The 11,134-nt window shown below is 45.8% G+C and overlaps 1 protein-coding gene across 1 annotated transcript in view; it reads right to left on the bottom strand.

Moving 5' to 3' along the window:
* RCAN2 (regulator of calcineurin 2) overlaps positions 1 to 10,510 on the bottom strand; it is an 80,911-nt gene extending 70,401 nt beyond the window's left edge. Inside the window, exons 1-2 of the mRNA XM_082758050.1 lie at positions 10,435 to 10,510; positions 2,807 to 3,033 (exon numbers count right to left, since the gene is read on the bottom strand). Coding sequence (XP_082614176.1) covers positions 2,807 to 3,031 — 225 coding nt within the window. The 5' untranslated portion in view covers positions 3,032 to 3,033; positions 10,435 to 10,510. The remainder of the gene's footprint in view (positions 1 to 2,806; positions 3,034 to 10,434) is intronic.
* Between the last annotated feature and the right edge of the window lie 624 nt (positions 10,511 to 11,134).

Here is an 11,134-nt window from a genome sequence, read left to right on the forward strand (position 1 = left end):
TTTTGGCCACGAACACATGTTTAAAAGAGTCCCTGTGTCCATGAAGAGACCTGAGGGTGCCAACCAGGAGAACACTCAAGCCTGGCCTGACACTGCTGGGACAACTCCTCATGGTCAGAGGAAGAAGGTGCCTTCAGCTGCCAGCATCCCCGTGCATGGGCAGGGCAGAGGCTTCCTACCAAGCACCGTAGGACCGTGAGGCATTGCTGGAAGGGTGCACCTCACACAGGACACGCTAAGGGCAGAGGAAGCAAATCGTCTTATCCATAGCACAGGTGTACGTGCAGCCAAGTTCCCTCAAGGCTGTCTGAAGCACAAACTGGGATTTACTCTGGATGTCATACATAGTAGTTAAACGCCTTCAAATTAACACAAAAATATTTAAGGCACTCGCTTTGAAACATTTTAGCAAGAGTCTTGCTTGGTTATGTACCTGTTAAAAGCTTCAATTTGACAGCTCAGCTTCTGTAACACTTCAGGTAACATAGTGTTAAAGCTGTCAGTGTGAATCCTTTACATTAATATTGCTACTCAGAAGCTTGTATCTTCAAACTTGCTGCATAAACAAAGCTTAAAGACCAAATCAAAATAACCGCTCATACTGACAGGTTTCTCTGCAAGCTAACTTGCAACTGCTGAACCAATCAAACCTCCATTTTTCTCCAAGTATATAAAGTCAAAGCTCCTGCAAAAACTTTACTTTCTGCAAAGTGAATAAAAAAAAAATAGATCTCCTGCAGATTTAATAATTACCATAGTATGTTCTTTTAAAAGAGCAAACTACAGCAGTAAAAGTATATTGTACTGCTGTGTATTCATTGGATCAATACATAATTGACAATGTAATCGTTAGCAGTATTTATTAATTGTGATTGTTTGAGGTTTTCAAATGTTTAACGTCTTAACTTGACAATATTTCCCATTGAAATCACGTGTGCCCTTACCCTGTAGCAACAGTTAATAATAGAAAGAATTATGAGTACAAATCAACTGGGAACGCAAGTATGTGTTCTACAGGAATAATAAAAGGCATAATCAGCTCCCCAGGTCCTTGTATTTAATGAGAAACCTGGAGGTAATCCCATCTAAATATAGACTTAGCACAGTAACTACTTACCTGCAAACAGAGCTCTTCGATCCACGTCACCGACGGACAGTTTATGGACATGGAACAAGGGACACCTCCACAACCCAGCTGCTGTTCTTAAGACAAATCCTTAAGTCCTGCAAGTCCACGGGGATTGCCATCCCACGTACTTACATAATCTCCCATCCCATTTTCTAACTAAGCCACTGCCAGAACACAGCCCTCAAAAAGAGGGAAAGCTCAGAAGCGCGTGGGGATAGAATCTCTGCAGGGGAAAGAGAGATTCTCTAGTTCTAGGCAGGCTTTTGTTGTCTTCCTTTGAAAGTGTACTTTTAGAGCCTTTTAAAGTCAGAAATACCTAGGAAGGCATTCCCAAGCCTCTAAGATGTGTATAATGAACTTTAGTAGTGTGGAAAATGTCCACAAAATAGCACAATGTAAATGTATGGTGCTTATGAGCAAGAGGACTGCAACAGAATAAAATGATGTGCTGTTTTCCAAGACAGTTCCAAGTGCTGTTTTTTTTTTGTTTGTTTAGAGCACAGTACTTTTTTTTTTTTTTTTTTTTTTTAAATATATGAGTATCACAGCACTACACAAAATGATTGTACCTCAACTTTTACTCCCTTTTCATCTGTATTACTCAAAACATACCCAAGACATCACTATGGAATACAAAAGCGTCTAAAAAAAGAAACCAAAACACTGCAAACAATGGTACTTGCCTAGTCCAACAAATAGCACTTCCAGCATCTCTAACAGAAAGCCTGCCTCCCTGCAAGTCCTGTTCTGTTTTCCTTTCATGTGGTAATTTCCCTGCTATCACAAAGGTCTCTCATCCTTCCTGGCTTTGCATCCATCCCAGCAAATCCGTAGTTTTATCAGCCAGTTCCAGCTGAAACTCACCCTCGCTGCCACCTGCTTGTGTCCAAATTAAGTATTCTGGACAAAAAAAAGTTAATTAGCTTCAGGTGTGCCCCTAATTATTAGCCTTGACTAACTTCATCAGACAATAATGCCCCCAAACTATCAGTTTGATATTCCTGACATCTCCATCAGGAAGAATTCCAGGCTTACAAACAAGACCTAAAGGCATCCTGCAGAATGTAGTGGTTTTTTTTTGTTGTGCTATTTTTTATTCTTACTTTCTTATCGTTATTTCTATTTCTTATTTTTTTTATTTTAATCAACAATGTATCATTTCAGCCATTCTCTTTTAAACTAATTGCAGAGTTGGAAAATATTCTCATGCAGGTCCTCTTTTCTTTGTTCCACTAGCACTCATCTTAGGTCTTCCAGGCAAGATAAAACTTAAAACCTTTGAGAAAATACAGGTAAGGCAGCCTCCTGTTGCAGCGGTATGAGACGAGCAAGCAAGAGGAACCTGCTTTCATGTGTTTAACTTTGCCACCTCCACCATGACTGCGACTACAGTTGCTATGGAGACATGCACCCACATCTAAGTTTTCTGCAAACCTGAACAGGAGAAAAACAGTTTTGTTCACTGTAGTTGGCAAAAAGGCTTTTAGGCTCTTGAAATCAACAAAGATCACAGTACAGCAGTGTTGCCCACCTGAAAAAAAACAACTCATATGCGATCCAGTTTCTTTGCATGTGACAAATCAACTCATTTCTGCTCCCTTGATACTGCACTGAACACAAACATCACACAAGTCCTATGTTTCTCTTCTACTCAAAGTACGGAAACTGGCACGGTACCTTACTGTCCTCGCTTTCAAACACAGACTGGTGAACATTACAAGCAAAGAGAGAATTCGGGAGATCGTTGAAGTCAAGTATTTCATGGAAATCTTCTTCTGTAAAACACCTCTTTAAGTCGTTGTCGCCGTTGATAGAGTAGAGCAGGAAGTGACCTCCATCCTCCGGGATGCAGCCGTAGTGGCCGAGGCCTCTCATGCCAAAGAAGTAGGAGTCTCCCCTCATCCCTAGGAGCATGGAGAAGAGAGACACGGTTATGTTGCACTCTAAAATAGTAGGTACGCAAATATAGAGCTTCTAAGTTTGGGGCTTAAGTTGTAGCAAGTATATTCCACTTTCACCAAGGCTTAGAGAGGGATTTTGCTGTTGTCTCGCTTACTGGCATGGGAAAGGCCTAACAGTATCAGCACAAGCTGCTGAGCACATCCAGAAAGGAGGCGTGACTGAAGTCCCTGTAAGGAAACACTGTGTTGGATTTGGGTTTAAGAAAGTCCCATTTGTTCCTGGGAAGGCAGGCTGGCGCTGTTGAGCTTGCAGGCAGCTTGGAGAAAAAGTGTAATGCACTGGATGAGAAGAACACATTTTGAAAATGACACCAAGCTCCAGCTTAAAGGAATAAAAGATTACCCTGTTGAAAAGCAGCATTAACACAAAAGCATCAAGAAAACCAGCACAACTAAGACACATTACGGAGAAAAAAGCTCATTTTTGGGTGCAGTTCAAGGACAGAACGTACCCTGTTTTTCCATCCCCATTAAAATGCAAACAGAAAAATTGCTAATGACATTAGGAAGCAAACAACAAAGTAAGCAAGGAGTGCACCCAAGTGATAATTCTCATTGCTTTTTAGGAAAATCCTGCTATCTTTGGAGGCTTTACCCCCACATCAATCGGAGTAGAAAAATCATTCTGAGAGACACTGAAGGGTAGAGAAGTAACAGGCACATAGATCAAACAGCATCCCTACTGTTGGTACAGGAATAAACTTCATACCAGCCAAGGGAAGCATGAAAATGTCCAATTAATCATCAGCATGTTCATTAGTGTAAATTCAGGTATTTACAGTGACTGACCCAGCCTCTAGTACAGGTGTACTAAACCAGCTCCAAGCCATAACCTCCCTAGAGCTCCCATAAGCCGAGTGGAAGCAAAGCAGAGGAATAATTAACTCCCTCCTACTGATGTTTCTTGCAGTAACAACACACAATCAGTGGCTTTGTTCTCACCCCGTAACATAAGAGGTTAGAGTTACATAAACACAGCACGCTCACCTGCTCCAGATCTGCCCTTGTGCTACTGCATGCTTGCTGCTCTCTAGTAATAGTTGTAAGTATTGGGTCAACTACAGTTTGCACAACTGCTGTCCCAAAAAATCAAGCCGTGGGGCTTCTTTAGACAGAATAGTTTCCTAGACCTGATTCTGTGCATGCAGTTTACGAGGGAGGGGTTTAAAACAAGAGAAGGATGCGGCGCTGTAAGGAAGCTGGGGCACTAGGAAAGCCTCAGGTTAATTCCCTCTGGTCCTGTGTTACCCTGAGGACAGGTTTTCAGCTCTCAAATCCTCACCGGTATTTTTGCCAGCTCAGCCCGACACTAGCACAGCCTGACAGTGGGAGCACACCCAGGGAAGTGCTCTCAGGAAACCCTCACAGCAGCCACTATTTGGGAAGAAACTTAAGTTGAGAACGCTTCCCAACTCTAGCAAGAAATGTTAACAGGCCATCTACTCCAAACACAGTCACCTCTACACCTGTTTGCCATCACATCTAGCTCGGACTAAGATTGCATTCACTGCTTTTAGGTTTACAAAAATGAGTCTCAAGCTCCGTATGTTGCAAAATACAACTTACGTGGAAAGCAGACCTCCTAATGAGTATAATGAGCATAAGGTCTTTAATTCCCAACAGGCAAATTACTTGCAGTCAGCGAAGCCACTGGGTTATCTTACAGTCACACTGGGCAAGCCCCTTTTCCCCCGGACACAAGCATTAAGCTGGAAGAGCCCACTCAGCAGAGGGATGCTTCAACAGCAACCTTACACAACAGACTCAGAAGGATAAAGAGGATAGGAGCTGATACTTGGGGGCTGTAGAAACTCCCCGTACGAATTAACACCCAACAGGCCTTCTAGCAATGAGGAAGAGATGAAACAACCGGGAGGAGTGAGGTTTCAGGTCCACAGGAATCTCCTAGGATGTGACAAAACAGGAACCTGGTGGCTCAACGGGACTTTGTACAGCAACAGACACAACACAGCACCTTGATTTGTTTTCCCTAGGCATGCTGTTCTAGTTAGTTCTTCAGTTCTAACTTTTAGGCTAAAGAATAATCTTCAGTTTCACTGCAAGGTGTGACAGCCACGTTAAGGATGACTTTATGGCTGCCAACAAATTGCATGCATCCTGTTCCTAATCCCCAATGCATGACAAATCTCTTAGGGCTTGCAGACAAGTAAGGGATTTCAATACATAGCAATAAGTCAGAGGAGTCTCCAGGCTTCTTCACTGAACACCTTTTTTTTCCTGGGAGAGCCATATTATAAAGTTAGGAACTCAGCAAAGCTACAACTTGTTTAGCAAGCTGCTAAACAGAGGAGAATTTGGAGTTACAGCAGTGAAGTTGGAGTTACAGCAGCATTCAGGTTCCTTTCCATCTGAGCTGGTAACAAGAAAACAAGTACACAGCACAGCAGGCAGTTCTCCAACATACAGCTTCACGGTTGGTCTGAGATTACAAGCTAACAAATACTCTTCCAACACGCTGTGTGACAGCAGCTTTGCTTTGCTGAAGCTCTGTAAGCAAAAGGAAAGCTCACTCCTTTTTTCAGTCCGTTCTCGAGACAGATTTGCTGTCCTGCACAATTAAGAGCATGTACATGGACTAGCTTCGTACAGCAAAGTTTGTGAAAAATAGGGAGGGTACTGCACAGGATCATGCGTAGCACCACGATTATAGAGAAATCTCGCTAATGCTCCCCAAAAGAAATAAACTGCCAATGAGCCTGAGCCCAATGATAATGAGGGAGGACAAACATGCTTCAATCAACAGCATTTGCTGGCACACTTCAAACCCTTGGGCTGTAAATTCAGTTTCCAACTGGATAAACTAGCACTTCTGCCAAAAGCTGCAACACAATCCATCACCTCAGGCTGCCTGCTCCCAACACCAGCTGCTCTCTGTGCAGAGACAGCTCCCCGCCACCTTTTGTGCTGGTGAAAGCATCTCCTGCTCCGCTTCGTGGCACAACCATGCACAGTAAACACAAAGTTTACTGACTTCGCCTAAGGAAAAAAGTTTGGTTTTATAACTCCAATAAACCCACTGGGAAGTTAACTGAGAGAAAAAAATAAAATTAAAAAAAAAAGTGACAGAAATAGAAGAGGCCACCAAAGTTTGGGAATTGGCAGGTCACAGCAGAGGTTAGGGTTGTATTTTGCAGCAGCAAATCTACTCCAAGCATTCACGAAGTTGTGATCTGAGTTTTCACAGCTTTGCCTTAACTTTATAATAGGTCACCATATCATAAGTTATTCTCAGCTAGTCATGGTGGGAATTCTCACCTTTTCGGCATTATTTATAAATTTAGACATATATAATACAAGTCATAACTACACAGCCTTCACTGTCTATCAAAAACCTTAAAACTCAAGTATTTTGCTGTTACTGTGTTATTTCGAGGCTTTTTTTTTTCCCTGAGTTTGCTCAGCCACTTCAGAAGTCCTGCCGAAAACACTCTTTCCAATTATTCCAATTTAGAACAAAAGAATTTAGATTTCAAATTCCCCAAAATAATTAATTCTAATTCATGTTTACTCCATGAACTGGATTGCTCTACATAAAACAAATGCAATTAAGAGTCATCCTATATGCAACAATAGTACAATCACCGGATGACGTTTCCAGTTATATTAAAGCTCCTTTCCATGGCTTCGACAAAGTAAGCCAAATTTTCCCTTGTGGTCCCTTTTAGATTTTCATAAAAACCTGGAAAGTCATCCAAGTCATCAAGGGGTAAACACCACTCATTTTACTTTATAAAAGTAAGGAGTTTTGCTTCTCCCTCTCCAATTCAAGATTTTTTTTTCAAATGCTTAAGGGGCCAGAAGTTGTCACACTGCATTTTAAAGAAATGGCAGTGCCATATAAACAATCCAGCAATGCTAAGGCATCGTCCAGCACCTACAGCGACGAGAAATTTGGTCAACAACACCTCAACCTGGGACCACACAAGTAAATGCCACAACAGAATCCACACACCAGGACACAAACAAAATGAACCCAAGTTCACGCAGCCTTTAGGAAATGCTTATAGCTTAGCACTTCAATGCATCCCCTTCAAATGAAGCTCACCTGCATGCCATTCGTGTTCCTCTGTCCTGTTTCTCACTTTTGTGTTTGGTTTTGACCCTACAGCTTCAAACCAGAAAATACTCCGCACGGATAGGAGTATCCCAGTAATTGCAGTTCTGTTAACCCTTTGGAAATTGCGTGAGCCACTCTCCTTCCAGACCCTATTTGCCATCTCCTTGATACTTCTGTGCAATTCACCTGCAGGCTGCTTCATTTCATGCTGGCAGAAGTTATTCCCCACTTCTCCTCCTCTGATCGAGGGGTGCAAGAGCTTGTCATTTACAGTAGCTCAAAACATCAAGCCCATGAAGCTTTTACCACATCCCAACGTGTTTCAAAGGATCAGTTGCTTAAATGTGACCACACATGTATAGATTTATCCACTTTATTTATGGAAATGAATTTCCTCAGTGACCATTTCCCTGTCCTAAGAGGTGTTTTTTTTTTTTTTTTTTTAAAGAATCCCTTGGGGACACCAAGAAACAGGCACATATCTCTTCAAATTGCTAGGAAACTTTACTTTTATTATTATTATTAAACACTGCTTGCCATGACAAACAACAAGACTAAAAATAGCATAAAGCAAACAAAATGTTACAAATAGAAGCTTTAAATACAATCACTATAAACTAAAGCTATTATTGAGTTCTGACTGCAAACAGTAATCTACAGGAATCGAGAAAATTTGGAAAAAAAGCAATCAATTTGGAAGAAAAAAAAAAAACATAACAAAACAATAGACTTGCAGTTGTGTTTTGTTTGCTTTTAAGAAGGGTCCAGGGAAAGTGCAAGGATTCTGCCTCTGCTCCCACTAAAAATCAGCAAGTTTTACTGGAATTTTAACAGATGGGAGAAAAATAAACTGAAAGCTGCTCAAGTAAGATTTTCATGAAACAAAGAAAATTTCTTACTTGAAGCATTCAAATGAGTTAGTGAAGAGGAGTTACCAGTTTCCTTAGCGTTAGCTTATGGATGCAATGCCTGTTGAAGTCAGCCGGACCCACACAGAAGACACAAGTGTAATGGGAAGTTCAGATGGCAATAGCCTACTGAAATTCCATTCCATTCTGCCAAACGAATGCTGGAGGTTAGCATTATTTTTACATGCTGCCAGTTCGTCACTATAGAACGCTCCCGTGGACTTAAATGGAGATATTTTACTTAATTAGAGAGCAGAATGGGACCTTGTGAGACAGCACTAGTGAACTGCTGGTCACAAAGCAACAGACTGCAGGCACCCTTCCCCAAAGATTCTCCCCTGCATCCCCCACCTGGGCACTGATTGCTCCCCTCACAGCATCACAAATTACTGGCACATTTTAGCTCCCTTTTGGGTGGCACCACACAAAAATAGTGCCCATCTCCACTACTGCTGTTACAGAAGGGGCAGAGTTATGAGGAAGAGGATTTTTTTATTTTTTTTATGCTAACTGTTACAAATCCCAAATGTTCTAATCCTTTCCATTGACATTAGAGCCGTATTAAATTTAGCTGAGCCTTTGTAACTATTTTTGGAGGCTTTTAGCATCCAAAGGGGCGATTCACTTTTATTCATCTAAAGCAGGGCTGGCCAGCTCAAGCTGTTCAAGACCTGCACGTGGCTCAAAAGGCTCCGGTGTGCCTCCCACGCCAGGGCATCTGCATACATGTAGCAAAGGAGCTCAGTGGGTGCCGGCTTGCCAAGCAACCCATATCCCCTGCCGTGGGGGAACAAGAGCCCTACTAAGTCAAGACCCCAGCCCCGTACCAAAATGGGAAGGTGACACCTGGGGAGCCAACATCAGGAGAGATTTTGTGATTTAAGGTCAGGGACTTAGGCTAGGATTAATCAGACACAAGAGTTTCCACGGCACTGTTAATGTATTCAAAGGGCAAAATCCACGCAAACGCCAAAGAACAAGCTTTCCGATCACCTTTACTCGCCCCTCGAGCTACTCTATTAAAAGTGAGCCAGCTTTGAAAAGGGCACACGGCATTACAGCCTCACTGGCCTTCAGCCAGACCTGGCACCTCACGCAGAGGTCACTTCGACAGCTCTCCAGCTCCTACCACAAACCCCACCGACATGCCCCACTCCTTACCCAAACCAGCCTGCCCTGCTGCGAGGAAAAAGGAAGAAACCACACGTACCAGAACTGCACGCGACCGGAGCTGTTCACCGTGTTCAACTCTCAGGAGAGAGTCAATAGGAGAGGGCAGACCCCGTGAGGACAGCCACTGCGTGACAAAGGCTGGGCGATTGCTTCCACAGGGCGCTGCCCACGGGATGGGAGCCGCCGCTCGCTTCAGCTCATAAGCAGCCAGCACGGGGAAACGTGCAATTCTGACAGGCAGTGCTCTCCAGAACAGCCAGAGGAAAGCCATTCAGGCTGTAAAATCATTCTAAATATCTAAAAAATGCTTTGGTACAGCTCGGGATACAATCTCAGTGCCTTGAAATGGATTTCTGCTGGTGCAGGTGAGTGACACGTAACTAAAAGTTAAGGTCACAGTGCAGTGACAGAGATCTTCAGCGCAAACAACTGATGAGCAAAGCCCCCGAGCGTGCCTACGGGCTGTAAGGTTTGGAAGAGGGCAGAAACCGGCTCGCACAGCCCCAAACTCCCTCCTAGAAGCTGACGAACAGGACTCCTCTGCACAGCTCCTGTGAACAAGAGTCACCGGCTCCCAAAACTGACAACCTGCAGGTTCTGTGATGGTTTTATGTGAGGTGCCAGCAGGTTTTGCGATGATTTTATGTGAGGTGCCAGCATGTTGTGTGATGGTTTTAGCTCCCCACAGCCCACACCTCCACCTGCCCGTGACACGGAATAAAGGATCCCGGCAAAGCAGGGTCCCAGCAGCAGCTCTGCCTTTCCATGACCAAAGTTTTCACCCCCCAGAGGGTGACCAAGCAGCGCACACACCCCAAATCTCACCCCCAAACCCCCCTCAGCGGCTCCCAAGGGGGGGACACGACGCGGGGCTCCTCCTGCACCGCCTCCCCTCGCCCCATCCCCTGAGGATCCCAACCCCACACACCGCAACCCCTTTTTTAAGGTCGGCAACAGAGCCCTGAGGCAAGGAGACCCCCGAGGGGCCGCTCCCCCGTGCCCAGCAGCCCACAGGAGGGGGTCGGGGGCGCTTCCAGGCGACACCCCCCCAGCCCCGAGCCCCGCCGCCATTTCGGGGGCAGGACCCCTGTGGAGATGGGGGGTCCCCTGCGAGCCCCCCCGAGGGCAGGGCGCTTGCATAACCCCTCAGTGCTCAGCAGCGGCCATGCCCTGCCCTGTCCTTACCTGCTGCTGAGGCTGGCTCGGCCTCGGCCGCCGCCCTTCCTCCCTTCTCCTCCTCCTCCTCCTTCTCCTCCTCCTCCTCCTCCTCTTCTTCTCCTCCTGCTGCCGCTGCTGCCGCTGCTGCCGCTACTGCCCGCGGCCGCCCCGCGCCGCTGAGGCGAAGGTGGAGGAGAAGGCGGGCGGCCAGCGGACGCCGACAGCCAATCGGCAACGCCCTTCCTCTAAACAGGCGGGAGGGGTGGCCAATAAGGATGGGAGGAGGGCGCTTAGCCCCGCCTCCTTTGTGTGTGTCCCCCCCCTCCCCTCTCTCTGGGGACGCCGCCCGCCCTCCGCCGCCTGGCGATGGGGAGCGGGGGGGGGGGGGATATATGGGGATGGGGGCGCCTCGTGTGGGGACGAGGATCTCCCCCTTGTCCCTCGTCCCCACAGCCCGGGGAGCGGGGGGCGTAGGAAGATGTGGGGAGGGATGGGATGGGATGGGATGGGATGGGATGGGATGGGATGGGATGGGATGGGATGGGATGGGATGGGATGAGGAGATGTGGGGTGGGGTGGGGGGATGTTGGGGTGAGGTGGGATGGGGCTGAGGAGATGTGGGGTGGGATAGGGTAGAGGAGATATGGGGTGGGGTGAGGAGATGTGAGGTGGGATGGGGTAGGGAGATGGGGGGTGGGGGTGAGGAGATGTGGGGTCGGATGGTGGT

The sequence above is a fragment of the Aythya marila genome (genome assembly GCF_965140915.1).
Source record: "Aythya marila genome assembly, chromosome: 3".
In the NCBI taxonomy this organism is placed as follows: domain Eukaryota; kingdom Metazoa; phylum Chordata; class Aves; order Anseriformes; family Anatidae; genus Aythya; species Aythya marila.